Source organism: Salvelinus alpinus, chromosome 20 (assembly GCF_045679555.1).
Source record: "Salvelinus alpinus chromosome 20, SLU_Salpinus.1, whole genome shotgun sequence".
Classification (NCBI taxonomy): domain Eukaryota; kingdom Metazoa; phylum Chordata; class Actinopteri; order Salmoniformes; family Salmonidae; genus Salvelinus; species Salvelinus alpinus.
This window is the reverse complement of record NC_092105.1, coordinates 21,879,876-21,902,749: the sequence shown is the minus strand read 5'-3', so window position 1 is coordinate 21,902,749 and position 22,874 is coordinate 21,879,876. Positions and strand designations below refer to the sequence as shown.

General features: G+C 42.0%; 1 protein-coding gene across 4 annotated transcripts in view; it reads right to left on the bottom strand.

Moving 5' to 3' along the window:
• The window catches only part of LOC139546482 (protein starmaker-like), a 51,543-nt gene that overhangs the window by 1,980 nt on the left and 26,689 nt on the right, over positions 1-22,874 (bottom strand). Inside the window, exons 1-10 of one of the 4 annotated variants that reach the window (XM_071354900.1) lie at positions 6,694-7,053; positions 3,481-3,774; positions 2,819-3,088; positions 2,368-2,475; positions 1,893-1,955; positions 1,681-1,743; positions 1,440-1,595; positions 631-1,284; positions 330-392; positions 89-244 (exon numbers count right to left, since the gene is read on the bottom strand). In XM_071354900.1, coding sequence (XP_071211001.1) covers positions 89-244; positions 330-392; positions 631-1,284; positions 1,440-1,595; positions 1,681-1,743; positions 1,893-1,955; positions 2,368-2,475; positions 2,819-3,088; positions 3,481-3,774; positions 6,694-6,880 — 2,014 coding nt within the window. In that variant the 5' untranslated portion in view covers positions 6,881-7,053. Of the gene's footprint in view, positions 1-88; positions 245-329; positions 393-630; positions 1,285-1,439; positions 1,596-1,680; positions 1,744-1,892; positions 1,956-2,367; positions 2,476-2,818; positions 3,089-3,480; positions 3,775-6,693; positions 7,058-22,874 lie in introns of those variants that run through there. The other 3 variants (XM_071354903.1, XM_071354902.1, XM_071354901.1) reach the window with 3 other exon arrangements.

Below are 22,874 nucleotides of genomic sequence, written 5' to 3'. Positions count from 1 at the left end.
TCTTAATGATAACATGACTTATTATGTCATTGTCAGTCTCAATATTGAGTATTATGTTTAACCTATCTGCCACGGGACATAAACTCACCTGTCTGTCTGTCTGAGAGACTGTCATTCTGTCTGTACAGAGGGCTGTGACCACCACTTTTTGTTGGAGAGAAAATTATTCCAGCTGGTGCAGTGTGCTGTTTCCTGTTTGCATCTGCATTCTGCTTGCTAAACTCTATCCCCTCTTTCACCATTCCTGTACACACAAACATTCATCCCCATTAATATCATGTATTCAAAGTTCCTCATGCCCAAGGTAATAAACACTGTATAAGAAGAACCTTTTGGTGTAGAAGTTCTATTTCCAGTGTTCTCAGAATGGTCATCCTCGGGATCTTTGTTTCCTATTCAATTAAAACATAAACAAAATAGTTGTATTCAGAAACAGTAAAGTGGTAAGGTGTTAGTTTTGTCTTAAAATATATGTGATGCCAAACTAGGTCTATAGCAATAGAACTAAGGTGGAGACCTGTTATCCAAACTTTAGTGTCATCTCAAAAACAGTGACTTTAAAGTCATACATCTTTCCCAGAATTCTACTGGGTTTTTTGCATTAGGGATTATTGTGAGTCACTGGACTACCCTGTAGTGTAGTCTGGGTAATGTGTTGCTCAATGGGGCCTGGGGTGGATGTCTCATGTTCCATCTCTTCTTGGTCCTCTAGAAGGAGCCCTGTGGAGTCCCTGGACTGCCCCTGTAGTGTAGTCTGGGTAATGTGCTGCTCATTGGTGTCTGTGATGGGTGTCTCATCCAGCTCCTCATCACTCTGGGTGGATGTTTGGTTGGTATCATCTCCTTCTTTCTCTGTGTCTGGTTCCTTCTGCTCTATCCCTTCCTCCTTCATCTCTCCTTCATTTCCCCCCTCATCCTCTGTGTTTGCACCCATACATATATTGTGGTCCACTTTCTCATCTCTGTTTTCTTTTCTCCTCTTGCCTTTCTCCTCTATTTGTCTCTTTATTACTTCCTCTTTGCACTTTCCCATTTTCTTCCTCATCCTTTTTTTGTCTTCACTCCCCTGGGTGTTGTCTGGGGTGACTAGGTCTTGTTGGGCCGGGGTGTGGTCTGGTGTGACTAGGTCTTGTTGGGCCGGGGTGTGGTCTGGGGTGACTAGGTCTTGTTGGGCCGAGGTGGGGTCTGGTGTGACTAGGCCTTGTTGGGCCTGGGTGGGGTCTGGTGTGACTAGTTTTGGGTGGGCCGGGTTGGGCTTGTCCTGTACAGGCTCTGTGTCTGTCACTGAAACACAGAATGAGAAGATGGGTTGATACAAGACTACACAAACACTATTATATAGACCCATTTGTCTTAATGATAACATGACTTATTATGTCATTGTCAGTCTCAATATTGAGTATTATGTTTAACCTATCTGCCACGGGACATAAAATCACCTGTCTGTCTGTCTGAGAGACTGTCATTCTGTCTGTAAAGAGAGCTGTGACCACCACTTTTTGTTGGAGAGAAAATTATTCCAGCTGGTGCAGTGTGCTGTTTCCTGTTTGCATCTGCATTCTGCTTGCTAAACTCTATCCCCTCTTTCACCATTCCTGTACACACAAACATTCATCCCCATTAATATCATGTATTCAAAGTTCCTCATGCCCAAGGTAATAAACACTATATAAGAAGAACCTTTTGGTGTAGAAGTTCTATTTCCAGTGTTCTCAGAATGGTCATCCTCGGGATCTTTGTTTCCTATTCAATTAAAACATAAACAAAATAGTTGTATTCAGAAACAGTAAAGTGGTAAGGTGTTAGTTTTGTCTTAAAATATATGTGATGCCAAACTAGGTCTATAGCAATAGAACTCATGTTCAAAATGGCATATTTACAGCTAAAACAACCTTGTACTGTAACTTCCATCAGTCCCGCCTCCTCTTCCGATGTTCTCAGTGCAGCTTCAGCCGCTGGTCATCCACCACAGAGTGGAAAAGACAAGAGGGATAAAGGACAGAATTAGACATAGGGAAGTGATGTGGGTGAACATACTGTAACATGTATATGTCTAACCAGAAATACTATGTAGTTACTTTGCTTTGTTTGCTAGTTGTACTATTTTCTCTCCCGTTTTCAACTCTAATCTCTAATCTCAGATCCAAAGTCAACGACCTTGTAACAAGTCAGCTGGCATCATTGGGACTGTGATCATCTGAAAGCTCAGCACACGTCAGGGGAGTAGGGAGGAAATGGATTGACTCTGGTCTAGCCAGATCATTAGAATGAGGGGATTTTTCTCCCAATAATACTGAACTATGCCCCATATATGTCCTGGAACTAAAGGTTGACCTTGATTTTTAATAGGACATAGGATGGTCTTACGTTTCTTGCCTTTCCTCCAGCACCACAAGAGAAATGCCAGAACGGCAACTAAGACGAGGAGAAGGAGGATGGACAGGACCACAGCCAGGACACTGGTTGAGCCTTCCTCTGCACAGAAACACCATTAAAAACACTTGGATCAGCAGCATTTCCACACTTAATAAGACATGAATTAAGCAGTCATAACACTATGAATTATATAGTAATGTGATTGTAACGTATGAATATCCTGGATCTGCAAAAAAGATGTTTAGCATGCTCAATATAACATTGTATTCAAAACAATCTCATTCTGTCTTTCTGAACCATGTTCTCACTATCAATAAATGTACAGAATCTACATGCAAATGTGTTGGCAGCATTAAATAATACATCCAAACTGTTAACATGAGAGAATAAAAGTGAGAGTACGGTGTATTACTGTAACTACAGTTTAGAAGTGTTATCTTACCAGTGTAGCAGTCCTTCAGGGTGAACTCTGCAGTTTTCTCACTAACAGGGTTTTTCACCACACATGTGTAGACAGACTCCTGGTTCTCAAAATCCTGGTTCTCCCCCCCAGGCATGAACAGTTCAGGTCCTGGACTCTCTGACCCCCCAGGACTACTCCAGATGAACTGGGTCAGGGGCTGGAGGTCAGCTGAGCACAGCAGGGTTCTGTCCATGTTCTCTGGGTTTGTGTTGTCGACCACACAGGTTACGCTGGGCTGTGCCACATTATCTACACACGTGCACACACACACACACAGCAAAGTGAGAAGCCGTTTTCACCTCAACTGATCTGAGGAGAGGTGTGTCTTGGTGTGGGTGAAAACCTGTCCAGCAACTTTGAACATTTGTAATAAAGATGTAATGATGATAAGGGGGAGTTTCAATATCACACTGGAACGAGATTTCAAGATCTAGGTGAGAATATGTGTGTCCTGACTCATTAGATACAGTAACCAAGGTATACAATTAGATTATAAAAGCTATACTGGCATCACTTAATCAGACGTTGTTTAGGCTTAATGATACTTTTTTTTGAACGCCCTTACTGATACTGTAAATAAACACATTGTATACACACAAACCTGACATGAAGGCCTTTAGACAGCAACATTACACACTTACCAATAACGTCCACCTCATGATGAGAGTACTGCAGCATGCCCTTGACGACAGTCTCCAACTCATAGGGCCCACTGTCTGCATCAGTGAGACCTTTGATAGTTAGCGCTCCAGAGTCCCAGTCCAGGATGGTCCTGCCTTTATACCTGCCATACTCCACATTCTGACTCCCATCAAACTCCACCACCTTGTTCCCAATGTGTTTCCACAGGATGTCCTCAGGCTGTCCTGAGACCTTGGGGGTCAGGGTGATCTCTCCTCCCAGGCCACCATACTGCTGTTCACCTGTCACCTCCACTGAGCACAGAAACAGGAGGATCAGGTGAAAACACATTGAAAACACCCTAACTTCTGTGGCTGTAATGTAATGTAGGCTAATGGTCTTCTTTGAGACCACTAAGGACAGTTCAGGTTTCAGCAGTATCAGTCAGACATCCCACCTATTCAACCTTGTTGGTAATCTCCCACTATACTGCTCTCCTCTGCTGTCAAATCAATGAGTGGCCAGGGAGGGATTGTAGACCTTGTATCTTGATATATCATTAACTTAGCCATGCATGTAGAAACATATCGTCAACTCTATCGAAACTCCAGCCGGGTACTTCAACTCCATGATAATTTAATCCACGGAGTTGCGAGCAAAGTAGAGTTTTTGAAATTAACCTCTGACTCCTTTAAGTCACTATGCAATCGATACTTAAAAAATGGAACTTACTGTGTACCTATGTTTGTCCTCTGTTGTTGCGTGCCTTTCTTTGTTTGCTGAAATCCATACTTTTTAATAAAACGTTCATCAAATACAACCACCGACTTTTTCCTTGTTGAGATTCAATTGGCATATGCACATTCACGCTGAGTTGCCAATTTAGAGCAACAGCAACGAGGAAACAGTCCGTCGTTGTATTTGATTAACATTTGTCATGGAAATTCAGTACTGAGAGCGACTTGGTCATTTCTTCAAACAATCATCTTCATTCAATATCGATGAATTATTGCAATAATGAAACCGTCAGCCCAACAGTATTGACAGCTGGAATGAGTCTACCCTTTACAGACAATGCACAGTTTATGTAGCTAATACCCAGCATGCTTGGTTCCACCCCTCCCATATAGACTGGGGGCACTGTAAGCCACTTTGGGTTCATCCTGTCTTTTTCTGAACCTGGCGTTATCTTAACCCACGACCCTGGCCTAATTTCCCAGATGCCAGGATGTCTAAGGACCATTGAGGCCTTTGTTCTACTCCTCTCTGTCCCAGTTACAACCACCCCACATCCTGTCACTGGAATGCCAGCTGTAGGTTTTATCACCAAGTCAATCAATTGTCAGCTCAAGATATCTCTAGTAAAACCATACACCCAGATTGTCTGCAGGGTGCTAGAGTGGAGACCATAAAACACAGCATTAGCAGGGCAATAATATCTTACTATTGTTTGTTAAGTAAATAATTGTTACATATCCAACAAACAAGGTGAATACATAATTTTTCCCTCACGTTTTAGGCACGTAAAGGCACGTAAAAACAGAGGACAAACATAGCTACACGGTAAGGGTTTAAGAATATATTGTTTTAAGTATTGACTGCGTAGCGACTCGAAGGAGTCGGAGGTTCATTTAAAAAACTCAAGTCTGCACTCAACTCCGTGGTTGAAACCACCATGGAGTTGAGGTACTTGGCAATCGAAACCAAAGATGTATATAAACCCTGGATTGCTGATGTTATGTATTGGCCATTGAGAGGCCATTGCAGTGGGGATAGTAATATTAGTACTCTCTAAAGTAAAATACTATATTTCTCTCTCAGGCTGATACAGAGAGACTCATCCATACTTTACTACAAGCAGGCTTGACTACTGTAATGCTCTCCTGTCTGGTCTACCCAAGAAAGCCATTGGTCAACTCCAAAGCATACAGAACGCTGCAGCATAGATACTGACCAAGACCAGACGTAGAGCGCACATTACACCTGTTTTAAGGTCTCTGCACTGGCTGTCTGCGAGTTTTAGAATACATTTTAAGATTCTGCTATTGATTTTTAAATTAATCCACAATTGTGCATCACAATACATGCCAGACATGCTTTTAAGTAATTTACCCTGTAGGTCCCTCAGGTCTTCTGGCACTGGCCTTTTAACTATCCCAAAGCCTAGGACCAAGAGACATGGAGAGGCAGCCTTTAGTTATTATGCCCCCAGACTCTTCCAGCATAATAAGGGCGAGGGGGGGGGGGGCGAAACAGTGGACATATTTAAAAGAGATCTTAAAACACACCTTTTTAGATTTGCTTTTCCTTAGGGTGCTTTTTAGTCCCTCCATTTTTATTGTTATTCTTAAATGTTTTAACCTCTTATGTTTGATGTGCAGTAAATATTTCAGTTTTTATTTTTTTCATTGGTTTTATTCCTTTTTTCTTGTGAAGGACATTGAGTTGCATTTCATGTCTGAAATGTGCTGTATAAAATAAAGTTTGATTTGATATGTTTTTTTTTTATGTTCAGCTCACATAATATAATTTAAAGTATGCATTAACGGGATAATTTTGGATTGAAGATGCTTAATGTGAGTCTGGAAGGAGAGTTTACAGTCAAACCAGACACCTAGGTATTTGTAGTTGTCCACATATACTAAGTCAGAATCGTCCAGAGTAGTGATGCTGGACGGGTGGGTAGGTGTGGGCAACGATCGGTTGAAGAGCATGCATTTAGTTTTGCTTGCATTTAAGAGCAGTTGGAGGCCACGGAAGGAGAGTTGTATGGCATTGAACCTTTCTCTTGCATTTCAAAAAATGCATGTTTTTTTCTTTGTATTATCTTTTACCAGATCTAATGTGTTTTATTCTTCTACATTAATTTCACATTTCCACAAACTTAAAAGTGTTTCCTTTCAAATGGTATCAAGAATATACATATTCTTGCTTCAGGTCCTGAGCTACAGGCAGTTAGATTTGTGTATGTCATTTTAGGCGAAAATTGAAAAAAGGTTCCGACCCAAGTTGTCTGTCATAGAATAAACGTCAAAAACGAATGTCGACATTAATAAATGCATTTCTATAGCTTCCAAAATAGTGCCAAGATGGCTGCGCATTTATACACATCATTGACGGAAACTCTAACCGTCAAACTCAACTCTGGACCTTGAAGCCAGTTCCAGTGCTTGTTTTCATTGTTCCCTCTAATCAAAGACTGATTTAGACAAGACTTAGTATAGGCTACTCACCAGCAAAATAAGCCAAAAACGGTATGGTAACTTTCCAAAAAAAGCTGACTGCCATTTCCTTCATTCCGAGTTTGTGGGCTAACCTTAGTAAGTAAAAGTGAAAGTGCACGTTCCAGTTATCATTCCCTCTGGTACGGCCCGGGAATGTTTCTAAGGACAAACAAAATGATGGGCGACAACCTTGCATATAGCCTACTAAATCAGACCAGACAGATTTAGCCTAACTAAGCAAGGAGTCGAGAGCTCTTATTCAGATGCGAAATTGGCTACCTGCACACAGGTAAAGTAACCTACTACGCAGGGTTGCCAGGGTTATGAAATATTTTCAAGGGAATGACCCGCTAACTAGCCCAAAAGGCCTCGCAAAACCCGCACAAAAGGCGGACCAAGGCCAATACATTTTTCGCAGCAAGAAAGGAGATTCAACATTTATCCAATAAACCCTTTTTCTATAACGTCATCAAGCGAATTAAGAAGGAATATCGAAACTTAATTTCTGAAGACGTAGGAGCCATATTCGGACGGGAATAGTTTTACTGGGGGTAATATATTTGTCCACTAGCACAAAACACCAACATCTGTAATTTTAGTCCCGTCCGAATCTACATGGCAGTAATGTTTACATGAAAAGAGAGTAACAATTCCAGCCAGAATAACCTACAGTTTTTTGGCAAACTCCAAAGTCCTAATAATAATACTAGTCCCGTGCGAATCGACATCCCTGTGTTTTGAGAGAAATGTTTTAGTTTGACAGGTGTCGCTCGCGGTTTGCTCAGGAAAACAATAACTGATTCGATAAATTGGACTAAATGCTGTGCATAGACTGTAGCCTATATGAAGTGCCTACATGTATCAATTTACACAGTGAATGCTTTTGTTTATACGTTTTGTGCGAATGAATTGAACATCGCCAAATGCATCTTAAACAAATACTGTGCCTATTTATTGCAACTAGTTCACCTTTTCATCATTAGCCTAAAAACGCATATCAAGTGCAAGTGTGCTGTTTGGCTCACGGGCTCACATCTGAAGGCTGGGGAGCATTTAGGACGTCTTCTACTGAGGATCGCTAAATGATTATGATCACACTTCCTCAATTAAAATATTATGGCGACACTATACCAAATATGGTTTGGTATGATTTATAAACTTGGGTTATCAGTGTAGCCTGTTATCGCCTGAACTTGTTGAAATACCTTCACGCCTAGAAAAAAAACCTCCATGTTTCCGTAAAATCATAAATCACGTCCGAATCGTCCTCTGGAATAAAGGATATTCTTGTAATACTAGGCCCATGCGAATACGGTTTAAAATGAAGTTTTCCATCAAAATAATAATTCTTGCAAGTTTAATTGGTAGGTTGGTTATCCTCCCACAATGTCAAGTTATGTATTTTTTATTTGATTTATTACAATATTAAGGGTATACTGGGCAACTTTCATAAGGTCTAGAGGCCTCATATGGAATATAGTATGACTAAAAGAGTCTGTATTGAAAACATGCCCACGTCAGGGGAGATACCTATTTAGGCAATCCCTAGCTGCTGGGCTGCTCAGTCCTGGCCCTGGGGGTCTACCGCCCTGTGGGTTGTCACTCTGGCCTTGGACTAACACACCCGAAACCAATAATGAATGTTTCACTAAGATCCTAAAGATGAGTGAGTGGAGTGTGTTGGGTTGGGGGCTGGTGGACCCCTAGGGACAGGACGGGACAACCCAGCTATATTGTGTGCAAGTAAAAATAGCTCTACAGTACTATTCGTTCTATGAGATTAATTATATGGAGGATTTGCTGTTTCTATGTATTAATGTATATTTGAGGTGTATATGTTTTTTTGTTTCCAAAAATTAAAGGTGTGAACTGGGAAGGAAATTGTGTTGGGAGATTTGAGTTATTGACTAGACTGGTGGGGGCCGAGCAGGTGGCTTGATATAGAGGATGCTTTATAAAGACAATCAAAAGTCTTTGTATTTTTCAAGAGTTGTTAATTTGTTAGGTTAAAGGTGCAACACAATATTTATTATTGAATTACATTTGATCTAGTTCAGTCTTTTACAAAATGGCGTCGGAAGAAATGGCAGCAATTTTATGGGCGCCCAACCAATTGTGCTATTTGTGTTCTTTTTCGCGTTATTTGCAACTTATTTTGTACATAATGTTTCTGCAACCGTATCTTACAGCAAAAAAAGAGCTTCTGGATATCAGGACAGCGATCACTCACCTCGGATTGGACAAAGATTTTTTCTTCAACAAACAAGACGCACAAGACATCCTCCAAACACCCAGCAGGGCCGACATCCACGTTATTTGCAAGAGGAAGCGACGCAGTTACAGAGGACAAAGAGCCGGACGCTCGTGAGGACTACAGTTTGCGTCAATACTACTCGCCAACGTGCAATCATTGGACAATAAACTAGACGAGGTACGATCACGAATATCCTACCAATGGGACATCAAAAACTGTAATATCCTATGTTTCACGGAATCGTGGCTGAATGACGACATGGATATTCAGCTAGCGGGATACACGCTGCACCGGCAAGATGGAACAGCACACTCCGGTAAGACGAGGGGGGGCAGTCTGTGCATATTTGTAAACAACAGCTGGTGCACGAAATCTAAGGAAGTCTAGATTTTGCTCCCCTGAAGTAGAGTATATTGTGATAAATTGCAGGCCACACTACTTGCCTAGAGAGTTTTCAGCTTATTCAGTTTAATTACCAGCACAGACAGATGCTGGCACTAAGACCACACTCAGTCAGCTGTATAAGGAAATAAGTAAACAGGAAACCATTCACCCAGAGGCCGTGCTCCTAGTGGCCGGAGACTTTAATGCAGGGAAACTTAAATCAGTTCTACCAAATTTCCATCAACATGTTAAATGTGCAACCAGAGGGAAAAAAAATTCTAGATCACCTGTACTCCACACACAAAGAGATGCGTACAAAGCTCTCCCTAGCCCTCCATTTGGTAAATCCGACCACAACTCTATCCTCCTGATTCCTGCTTACAAGCGAAAATTAAAGCAGGAAGCACCAGTGACTCGGTCTATAAAAAAGTGGTCAGATGAAGCAGATGCTAAACTACAGGAATGTTTTGCTATCACAGCCTGGACTTGTTCCGGGATTCTTCCGATGGCATTGAGGAGTACACCACATCAGTCACTGGCTTTATCAATAAGTGCATTGAGGACGTCGTCCCCACAGTGACTGTACGTACATACCCCAACCAGAAGCCATGGAAAACAGGCAACATTCGCACTGAGCTAAAGGCTAGAGCTGCCACTTTCAAGCTGCGGGACTCTAACCCAGAAGCTTACAAGAAATCCTGCTATGCCCTGCGACGAACCATCAAACAGGCAAAGCGTCAATACAGGGCTAAGATTGAAACATACGACGAGCGTCGGAGCCGGTGTAGTATGTGGCATGGCTTGCAAACTATTACAGACTACAAAGGGAAGCACAGCCGCTAAATCACTTCTATGCTCGCTTCGAGGCAAGCAACACTGAGGCATGCATGAGAGCATCAGCTGTTCCAGGCGACTGTGTGATCACGCTCTCCGTAGCCGAAGTGAGTGAGACCTTTAAACAGGTCAACATACACAAGGCTGCGGGGCCAGACTGATTACCAGGACGTGTGCTCCGGGCATGCGCTGACCAACTGGCAGGTGTCTTCCCTGACATTTTCAACATGTCCCTGATTAAGTCTGTAATACCAACATGTTTCAAGCAGACCACCATAGTCCCTGTGCCCAAGAACGTAAAGGCAACCTGCCTAAATGACTACAGACCCGTAGCACTCACGTCTGTAGCCATGAAGTGCTTTGAAAGGTTGATAATGGCTCATATCAACACCATTATCCCAGAAACCCTAGACCCACCCAAATTTGCATAACGCCCAAACAGATCCACAGATGATGCAATCTCTATTGCACTCCACACTGCCCTTTCCCACCTGGACAAATGGAACACTTACATGAGAATGCTATTCATTGACTACAGCTCAGCTTTCAACACCTTCAAAGCTCATCACGAAGCTAAGGATCCTGGGACTAAACACCTCCCTTTGCAACTGGATCCTGGACTTCCTGACGGGCCGCCCCCAGGTGGTGAGGGTAGGCAGCAACACATCTGCCACGCTGATCCTCAACACTGGAGCTCCCCAGGGGTGCTTGCTCAGTCCCCTCCTGTACTCCCTGTTCACTCACAACTGCATGGCCAGGCACGACTCCAACACTATCATTAAGTTTGCAGACGACACAACAGTTGTAGGCCTGATCACCAACAAAGATGAGACAGCCTATAGGGAGGAAGTCAGAGACCTGGCCAAGTGGTGCCAGAATAACAACCTATCCCTCAACGTAACCAAGACTATGGAGATCATTGTGGACTACAAGAAAGCACGCCCCTATTCTCATCGACGGCGCTATAGTGGAGCAGGTTGAGAGCTTCAAGTTCCTTGGTGTCCACATCAACAACAAACTAGAATGGTCCAAACACACCAAAACAGTCGTGAAGAGGGCACGACAAAGCTTATTCCCCATCAGGAAACTAAAAAGATTTGGCATGGATCCTGAGATCCTCAAAAGGTTCTACAGCTGCAACATCGAGAGCATCCTGACTGGTTGCATCACTGCCTGGTACGGCAACTGCTCGGCCTCTGACCGCAAGGCATTACAGAGGGTAGTGCGTACGGCCCAGTACATCACTGGGGCTAAGCTGCCTACCACCCAGGACCTCTTCACCAGGCGGTGTCAGAGGAAGGACCTAAAAATTGCCAAAGACCCCAGCCACCCCAGTCATAGACTGTTCTCTCTAGTACCGCATGGCAAGCGGTACCGGAGTGCCAATGTCTAGGACAAAAAGGCTTCTCAACAGTTTTTACCCCCAAGCCATAAGACTCCTGAACAGGTAATCAAATAGCTACCCGGACTATTTGCATTGTGTGCCCCCCCACCCCAACCCCTCCTTTTACGCTGCTGCTACTCTCTGTTTATCACATATGCATAGTCTTTTTAACTATACATTCATGTACATACTACCTCAATTGGGCCGACCAACCAGTGCTCCCGCACAGTGGCTAACCGGGCTATCTGCATTGTGTCCCACCCACCACCCGCCAACCCCTCTTTTACGTTACTGCTACTCTCTGTTCATCATATATGCATAGCCACTTTAACCATATCTACATGTACATACTACCACAATCAGCCTGACTAACCGGTCTGACTAACTATGTAGCCTTGCTACTTTTTATAGCCTCGCTACTGTATATAGCCTGTCTTTTTACTGTTGTTGTATTTCTTTACCTACCTATTGTTCACCTAATACCTTTCTTGCACTATTGGTTAGAGCTTGTAAGTAAGCATTTCACTGTAAGGTCTACACCTGTTGTATTCAGCGCACGTGACAAATAAGCTTTGATTTGATTACTAATCACTTTTACCTATTTTTTAATTTTTAATTTATCCTTATTAACTTCTTTTCCTTATTAACTTCTTATTTACATTGACGGCCTACCAAAAGGTCTCCTGCGGGGACGGTGGGCTGGGATTAAAAATATAGGACAAAACACACATCACGACGAGACAACACTACTGTACATAAAGAGAGACCGAAGACAACAACATAGCATAGCAGCAACACATGACAACACAGCATGGTAGCCACCCAACATAACAAGAACATGGTAGCAACACAACATGGCAGCAGCACAAAACATGTTACAAACATCATTGGGCACAGACAACAGCACAAAGGGCAAGAAGGTAGAGACAACAATACATCACGCAAAGCAGCCACAACTGTCAGTAAGAGTGTCAATGATTGAGTCTTTGAATAAAGAGATTGAGATAAAGCTGTCCAGTTTGAGTGTTTGTTGCAGCTCGTTCCAGTCACAAGCAGCAGCAAACTGAAAAGACGAGCGACCCAGGGATTGTGTGTGCTTTGGGGACCTTTAACAGAATGTGACTGGCAGAACGGGTGTTGTATGTGGAGGATGAGGGCTGCAGGAGATATCTCAGATAGGGGGGAGTGAGGCCTAAGAGGGTTTTATAAATAAGCATCAACCAGTGGATCTTGTGACGGGTATACAGAGATGACCAGTTTACAGAGGAGTATAGAGTGCAGTGATGTGTCCTATAAGGAGCATTGGTGGCAAATCTGATGGCCGAATGGTAAAGAACATCTAGCCACTCGAGAACACCCTTACCTGCCGATCTATAAATTACGTCTCCATAATCTAGCATGGGTAGGATGGTCATCTGCATCAGGGTTAGTTTGGCAGCTGGGGTGAAAGAGGAGTGGTTATGACAGAAGAAACCAAGTCTAGATTTAACTTTAGACTGCAGCTTTGATATATGTTGAGAAGGACAGTGTACCGTCTAGCCATACTCCCAATTACTTGTTTGAGGTGAATACCTCAGGCTCTTAACCCTCAGAGGTAGTAATCACCTGTGGGGAGAGGGGCATTCTCCTTACCAAACCACATTACTTTTGTTTTGGAGGTGTTCAGAACAAGATTAAGGGCAGCAAATTTAATAATGATTTCTTACCTAGCTTGATGACTGTTGGCATTTTTGTTACTTTTTGTTCTAAATAGAGACAGCATGTTGTATTGAGTAAAAATACAGGAAATTAGCTGTAGATGCCGCAAAAAAATTACAGGGGGGGGGGCCCACAGACCAGGTTATGTACCCCCCACTTCTAAAACCAAAGTGGTGCCCCTGCCAAAATGGCATTCTATTTAGCTGATATGGGAATAAATGCACAAGCAGCATATCAAACTGGGATTTTAGGTTACACCGGCAAGTATAAGAATATTTTCCAGGGCATCTTTTTTAAATTATGAATCTGATTATTTCACATGGAGATGTGGGAAGCTAAAAAGGCTAACTTGCTATGTTTTTAGTCAGACTAAAGACAGCTAGCCAGGCTGCCAGCTAGCTACTACTAGCAAAGGAAGGTGACTCTTCCTTGCTTCGCAAAATGAAAAGACAAAAATATTAAACCTGCTATCGTTCCCTTGTGAATGGGAGTAGGCCCAGCAAGGATATCATGTTTTTATTTGACCTTTAACTAGGCAAGTCAATTAAGAACAAATTCTTATTTTCAATGACAGGCTTGGAACAGTGAGTTATCTACCTTGTTCAGGGGCGGAACGACAGATTTTTACCTTGTCAGCTCAGGGAGTCAATCTTGCAACCTTCAGGTTACTAGTCCAATGCTCTAACCCCAAGGCTACCTGCTACTCCAAAATTCCCACTCCACCCACATGCACGCACACACGTAGATCAACGGCATGAAGCTTGTAGGAAAGCTAACATGCTAGCTGAGTAGTTAAAAAGGAGTTGTAAACTTGCTACAGTTGTCCATCATGTGATTTGAACACACAACGTTTGGTTTGCTAGACCTATGCGTTTCTGTCTTAAGTAACCGACTGCCGGCATCTGTGATTGGAATGACTGTATACAAAATTGTGTGGTGGATTCAAAAATGTTTCCTTTCTTGTGTGCCTGTCATGAATTTCACATAAGTCATTTGTTTCTATTTCAGGATAATTTGTGATAGTGTGTTGATCCTACAGGAATACGCCACATGCGACCACCAAAGCGTTGCCTGCTTTTGCTACTCATGAAGAGGGAGCTACGCACATACATCGACCTACTCAAACCTCTGGATGCAAAGGAGTAGGTGCGACGTCAACAGGAGAGTCAAGTCAAACATCGTGAATTGAGAGCAAAGGACAAAGCTTTCAAACCAGTGGGACGATTCAAATACGAGGAGGGGAGATGTTATATATTGAGGTTGTAACTTTTGTACCTCCTACTTGCACAGAGCATCATGGGTAATGTGATGTTGAGATGTGCACGTTTTAGATACATGATTGAACTGATTCCCGGCTGTCCTCTAATCATTATTGAATTGTTATAAATATGTGGTTATGAAACACACAAAACATAACAATGAGAGAGCAAGAATGTCCTGTGTGGCTCACTTGGTAGAGCATGGCACTTACAACGCCAGGGTTGTGTGTTCAATTCCCAAGGGGGACCAGTATGAAAATGTATTTTCTCACTACTGTAAGTTGCCCTGGATAAGAGTGTCTGCTAAAATGTGAAGTCAGATATTATTTTGTACAGTGGTGTAAAAATACTTTAAAGTAATACTTATTTTGTGGGGGTATATATACTTTACTATTTATATTTTTGACAACTTTAACTTCTACATTCCTCAAGACAATTGCTTAATAGTTTAAGGAATGTTTTATTATTCAAACTTTTACTTTTGATACTTAGGTATTCTTTAGCAATTACATTTACATTTGATACTTAAGTATATTTAAAACCAAAAACTACTGTTACTCGAGTAGTATTTTACTGGGTGACTTTCAATTTTACTTGAGTAATTTTCTATTAAGGTATGTTTACCACCACTGGTATTGTCACTGTACTGTATAGCGGTGCTGTTTTAACTGCATCAGTGTAGCAGTCCTTCAGGGTGAACTCTGCAGTTTTCATCACACATGTGTAGACAGACTCCTGGTTCTCAGAATCCTGGTTCTCCCCCCAGGTATGAACAGTTCAGGTCCTGGACTCTCTGACCCTCCAGGACTCCTCCAGATGAACTGGGTCAGAGGATGGATAACAAGGTAGATAACTCACTGTTCATGTTCTCTGGGGTTGTGTTGTCGACCACGCAGGCTATGTTGAGCTGTTCCACGGCATCTTAAACTGTTTCAGTCTTTAAACAATAGACTGTGCAGTATCACACTAACACAAGTAAACATTAACTATGATTGTTATTTGACAAGACTAGAATAAGTGTTACAGCACTGTTAGTGTAGGGGGTTGAGAGTCTTTAAAAACACTGAGTGTGGGGGATAGGTTTGTCAGGTATTCCTTTTTCTTTCTCTCTCCAGGTAGACTTTAGAAAAGTGAGAAGTAGTTTTCATCTCTGCTAATCTGATTGGTTAATACAACTAGGGCTTAGCCTAATGACAAATGCACACTCATTCATACACTGTACATACTATTGACTTGTAGACCTATACAAACACTTACCTATTATCTTCACATCAATGAGTGAGTCCTGTGGCTTGCCGTTGATGACTGCCTCTAACAAATAGGATCCACTGTCTGCATCTGTGAGCCCACTGATAGTTAGCTCTCAAGTGTGCCAGTCCAGGATGATTCTGTGTTCATACCTGTCATACTCCCTGTTCTGGCTCCCATTGAACACTACCACCTTGTTTCCATTGTGTTTCCACAGGATGTATTCAATATGTCCAGAGATGTGGGGGTCAGGGTGATCTCTCGTCCCTGACTGCTATACTGCTGTGCACCTGTTCCTTCCACTGGGCACAGGAAATCAGAAAATATTTGAGAAAAGCTTCTCTTTGGAAACACACAGTAGCCTACCACCCCACTGATATTGCTGAATTGGCTGTTTCAGGCCAATTATGATCTTTTGCCCAATTTTTGGTAAAATATTAGCTACAGATTGTTACACCAGACAAAGTGGTTTAACCAAAGATTTTGGTATCAATTACTGGGAGTTAGCCATTACTGGGAGAAGACTTGAAATAGACAAGATGGCAGCGTACACATTGTTGGATTACTTCATGAAGCAAAAAATTATTTATTTTAATAACGGAGAATTTTCTAAATTCAAAGAGACCCCCTGAAACTGGACATGGACATTTTATGAGACTCCTGGTTCCACAAATTGAGGACAAAGACGGTATCGCCAAGCTAATTTGAAGCTCATGTGATAGCTTAGCCTAGAAGATAAGAGTGTTGAGCAAGTAAACTCAAAGTTGCTGGTTTGAATCCCTGAGCTGACTAGGTGAAACATCTGTAGCTATGCACTTGAACAAAGCACTTAACCCTAAGGTGTTCTGGATAAGAGTGTCTGCCTAATGATCTAGATGTAGCTAGCAAAAGATCTTATCTGATTGGTCAAAATACCAATAATCAGTGGAGTGTATTCATGGATGCCAAGGAAAGCCAGGCTTCCCCAAGAAAAATACATATAAAATAATTTGTCTCTCTGTGTTTCATCATTTTCATTACATTTGCAAGAGGCTGAATGTTTCTCACCAGAGAAAGCATCTGAGCGAGCGAAAGAGCGTCCCTCTGTCTCTGTATGTGTAGGTCATCTATCTGATGCTTTCTGGTCCAAAGAGTATGAAATTGTTGCCGCGCGTAGCATTGAATGCAAGGGAAGCCAGCGACCATTTGTCCTCCATTTATATATATATTTTTTTATAATAATAGCAAATCAGCATTGAGCTAAACTGAGTTCAACTGTGAATGGTCCTGGCGCACCAATAAAAGTGTCACTTGAATCCAGTTTAGCTTCTCTCCAATCAAATCGCATTGAGAGCATACATCATTGACAGAAACTATTTGAATTGTTGCATCTAGTTGTCTTGTTGTCCTCGGGTGGATAGCTAGCTATCTAAAATTATACCTTTCCTAAATTAGCCATAGTTGGAGACAACAATTTTGACTTGTGGTTTTACTTAACTTCTACGAGATCGGTCTCCCCCCACCGGATGGTTGAGCAAAGTCTAAAACATTGCACATTCACTGCTGCCATCTAGTGGCCACAATCTAACTTGCGTCTGGGCTGGAATAATACATTATGGCCTTTCTCTTGCATTTCAAAGGTGATGGTTAAAAAAAAGCATGTTTTTTTTGCATTATCTTTTACCAGATCTAATGTGTTGTATTCTCCTACATTCATTTCACATTTCCACAAACTTAAAAGTGTTTCCTTTCAAATAGTTTAAAGAAAATGCATATCCTTGTTTCAGGTCCTGAGCTAAAGGCAGTTAGATTTGGGTATGTCATTTTAGGCAAAAATGGAAAAAAATGGTCCGATCCTTCTCCGTACTGGCCAATGATGATAACGGTGATTTTGATCCAACCATTATATTCATACATTGTGCTCCTGGCCTGAGAGAATGGAAGTTCAATATGTAGCTAGATGTAGAAGGCTAATGTTAACTAGCTAATGTTGCCCATGAAATGAAGTTAGGCTAGCATTTTAGCCTGGTAGTCTAGGACAACAAAAAATAAAAGTGTGTACTGTATGACAGAGTGATAGACCAATTTGTCAACATGAAAGAGAGGCCGATGGCATTGGCGTTTCCCTACAAGTAGGGTGAGTCAACAGCTCCTGTAATTCTCTGTGGTTCTAAATCAAAGGTTGTTTAGTGGCACGAAAATGTCAGAAACATTAACTTACTTGACCCTGCTGTAGTTCATGTAACAGTTTGTTACATACAATATGCTTTGTGGACTTCACCGGATAGAAGTTGCACTCCGGTTTTGTGATGAAACAAAGGAGTAGTTGAATTTATTCTGCCACTCTGTCTTATTGTCTCGACCGTAGGCCTATATATAATGGTCACAAGGAATATGAACTAACAGGTTATACAGCAAACAACGCCATTACCACAACACATAGGTTGTAATATGGCTTTTTTCTGTCTTGGCTTCCCCAGTGATTTTACCCACACACCGCTACTGCCAAATACATGGGCCAAAGATCAGAATTGGGATGCCTGTGTAAATGCAGCCTTTGTAAGATACATGTAACAACTCCTTCCTTCATCAGTAGGAGGCCTAGTAGTGGTATTTCCACCATACAGCAATGGACCTTATCTTGTGATACAGTAAATCATTAACATGGCAGACTAGTAAGTTCCGCTTGTGTACATAACCTAGGCTGGAACAAACGTGAGTTCCCCTATGTCAAACGTTTCCCAGTGAAAGACTAGCCAACACAGTGCTATTACAGTACTATTAGGCCTCTAGGAAAACTATGTGCTTATTCTAGGCCCTACTTTCTTATGTGTCTTTATACCTGTAAAATTGCTGAGTGACCCAATAACCTCCTAAAACCTAGGTAACCAGCCTCTGTGCTGAAAAATACGTGGTGCACCAGCCAGTGTAGAAATGACAGTATTTTGTTAAGTGATAAGAAAGACAAAGACTCCCGAACACGATTGTGAAGTAAACGCGAGCTGCCATTGCAATTGAACAGCCTTCTCCACTTGTTGAAAGTTGTTAGGATTTATGTTTATGCACTATAGCCGGGTAGCATATAGGTTGAAAATGAATGTTGATTTGTTACACACACACACAATACAGAGGGGGGTGTGTGTGTAGGTGTGTAAGGACTGACCACCACAGGCCATAAAAGCTGTGGACAGTCTGGAGAGGGGAGGGGTGCATCACTCTGGGCCAACCAGGATGGTGAAGAGACTGTTCAGTACCATATTAGGAATTGTTTGAGTGAAGAATCGAGGGGGACACAGGACGGAGGTGCTCTACCCAACAACCAGATGTGGAGAAGGAAAACGCCAAGGGGCTTGGACAAGTTCGGTGGCCCACAAAGGAGGAGCAAGAGTATTAACCAGGCTAAACCTCTACTATGATAGGCCAAATGGACACGTTGAGAATAAAATTGTCATAGTATAAAAACTACTATTTGAGTACATTCCACAGTTCTCTGATCTACCCTGCGCGGAGATACAGTGAACCCGTATATACGAAAATTGCATTTACCATTTATCGTTTGAGTTTAATTAAAATACTTAAAATATATTCGGTGACTATGAATCACATTTTGTCCTGATGCCAGATTTGAACTGACGCAAATCTCTTTCAAAGTGTAAGTTCGCAGTTGTCTGAGTCACTCATTGCTCAGGTTGTATAATGATCAAATGGGCCATACACTTAAAGATGCAATATGGCGAAATCGCTCCGCCATTTTCTGGTTGCTAAAATTCTAATAGTTTGCTTAATTTCCGTTTATGTGACAAAACAAGCAAGTATAGTGTAATCATTGTACCATCGAAACCGCCACAGAGCTGCCAACTCTCACGTATTGGCCATGAGACACACGCATGTGACCCTCTTATATCTCACGCATTGAAAAGTATTGCTTTTATTTTTATAATTAGTCCATTGTATAGTCAGTGTATTTACTTTTCAACAGCGCTCCAAATCAATTTAACATCACGCGCAGAAGCTCTATCATCGTCCTGTCTTACCACAGCACTGTGACCCGCGGCACATTGAAGCATATTGGTCTAGTTATGTAAGGGAGCAAGGAGATTGGATGCATGTTTTAAAAAACACCCTTCAAGATTGAAGTGGAGTTGAATGGAGAGAACGTTCTCCGCTGAGTTTATAAAACTGTAAAAAGCCAGCGCTGTTTTATGTACAATGTTGTCAACAAAATTAGGTTGCTTTGCTGCTGTCCCTATTGCAGAATGCAGTCTTTTGACAGCATGTACTAAAGTCAATTTAATCCACACTTGCATTTGTCCCCTCGTTTGGTGATTGGCATTAAGACTGTGACAATTTAAAGGCAGCAGACAGATTTACAGTATGTTTTAGCAGGGAAGTTTGGTAGGGTGACCTGATTTGTAACTATGAAAATCATTTTGAAAAACAGATTGTGAAGCAGTAAGCGGCAGTTTGAATCTAGTGGGCACAATAAATACAACAATAATTTGATTAGTGTGTAGGTGCAGATTTATGTAATCTTCTCTTCAGGAGATTTTATTATTTACTTAATTTAAACTGATCAGTGGAACAATTCTCATTCTTAATGGGCTAAAATATAGGATAATTACTGTGCTTGTTATTACCTACGTATTTTATTATTCTATTTCCTCCCAGTTTTTCCAGTGTAATCACATATCTGAAATCTCATATGCCGATTTGTGTCTTTGAAAATGAATTATATGAGGCTAAGTATTTTTGCAAACATTCATGGACAGTTTTGAATAAGTCATACAAATAAGCATTGGAATCAAATATAATTGTTGACATTTTAGTATTGTGCACACGCTAGGCAACTCATAAACACATAATATTTTGTCTATGTAGAGATGATGGCAAGGATCTTCAACTAGTAGGCATAAACCACCTGAACATTGATATATATACATTATTTTGTCTATAATTTTACCCAATTCTTCTCCCCAATTTTGTGATAGCCAATTGTCTCATCTCTGCAACTCCCCAACAGGCCCGGGATAGCCGAAGGACACGCCCTCTGAAACATGACCCGCCAAGCCACACTGCTTATTAACACCTGCTCGCTTAACCCAGAAGCCAGCTGCCCCAATGTGTTGGAGGAAACACTGTTCAACTGACGACGGTCAGATTGCAGGCACCCGGCCCGCAAACAAGGAATCAATAGAGTGCAATGAGCCAAGGAAAGCCCCCTGGACAAACCCGGACGATGCTGGGCCAATTGTGCGCCGCCTTACGGGACCCGTTCACGGCCGGCTGTGACACAGCCTGGGATCAAACCCCAGCCTGTAGTGACGCATTAGACCGCCGCGCCAGCACTTGGGAAACATAGATCAGGGGTGGCCACCCCTCCTGGAGGAGGCAGGACATTCTTCCAGCATTATTTTAAAGAGAGTTCACCTAAATTACAAAATGTAAAATGTTTGTGTCCTTACCTTGAAAGCAGTCTATGGACAAGGAGACTGCAATCTATGATTTGGTTATCCACTACCATCAACCATTACTATTTCCTGTGCAGAGCCTTGGTGTACTGGTAACGCTCCCGGCACGTGTTGCATACAACTTTCCACCTGACAACAGGGATCAAACCCTACTTCCAACCTTCCCATTGTTTATAGCATTTGCCTGTCTCCTTATCTCACTTCATTACAGACCTGCCGCTGTGAAATATCTTCTTCATAACCAAAGGTTATCTTCACTGTTATTAGTCATTGAGTTGATTTGGTCATGTGATATTGACCATGGTGAACATGCCCCTACCAGTTTTTGTTTTATACAATATAGAGTATAATCCAATAGGCCTAAATTGTTTAGCTGTGTAGGAATTCCAGTCAAATTCAGATTCGTCTTGTGTTTCACATAATATGACTTATAATAACATGATATTATGAAGGAAAGGACATGTGAAGGTTCACTTGATATCAAGTTCCCAGTTCTGCCCCATCTTCATTACTCTGGGGGGGGCTGTTAAGTACCACATAATGTGGAGACACCCGCTTGTTTTTACAATATAGCCAATTGTGACTGCATCTGGCCCATCTAGTAGAAAGCACTCAGTTCTGCCTCCAGGACAAGACCCATGACAAACATCAACCTGCATAGTGACACCTGCTTGTTCTGGTCTGGTTACAGTCATTAATTCACATCATTCTGTTAACATTTATTTATTTACACTGATCACTGAGGACCTATGACAACACATCAAGATGACATATCAGTAGCCTAAGTAAGTGCTTTAGCAATAACAGTATGTTAAGGTTCATTAAAACATATCTTTAAATGTAGCTAAAATAACAAATAGTGCATTAACTTGTAGTATGTTATGTATTATGTTAGCTACCACAGGTACGTAGAACTGAAACGTAACCTTAGAGGAAAATGCTGTATTCAAACTATGAAACCACAATCAAGAAATTCCAATGCTTCTATTACACTGAGCACTTCATTCACTTTTCTTTTCACTGTGAAAGTCAATCAATAAATATGTAGCGTCGAGCATTTTCTTCACTACTGTCTTTCTTCTAACAGTATGAGGACAGCACTTCTAACTCCAGTAGAAAATAAGGTAGAGACCTGTTATCCAAACGTTTCTCCATTAGGGATTATTGTGTGTCACTGGACAGCCCCTGTAGTGTAGTCTGGGTAATGTGCTACTCATTGGGGCCTGGGGTGGATGTCTCATGTTCCATCTCTTCTTGGTTCTCTATGGATCCTGTGGAGTCACTGGACAGCCCCTGTAGTGTAGTCTGGGTAATGTGCTACTCATTGGGGTCTGGGGTGGATGTCTCATGTTCCATCTCTTCTTGGTTCTCTATGGATCCTGTGGAGTCACTGGACTGCCCCTGTAGTGTAGTCTGGGTAATGTGCTACTCATTGGGGCCTGGGGTGGATGTCTCATGCGCCATCTCTTCTTGGTCCTCTAGAAGGAGTCCTGTGGAGTCACTGGACTTTTCCTGTAGTGTAGTCTGGGTAATGTGCTACTCATTGGGGTCTGGGGTGGATGTCTCATCCATCTCCTCATCACTCTGGGTGGTTGTTTGGTTGGCATCTCCTTCTATCTCTGTGTCTGGTTCCGTCTGCTCTTCCCCTTCCACCCCCATCTCTCCTTCATTTCCCCCCTCAT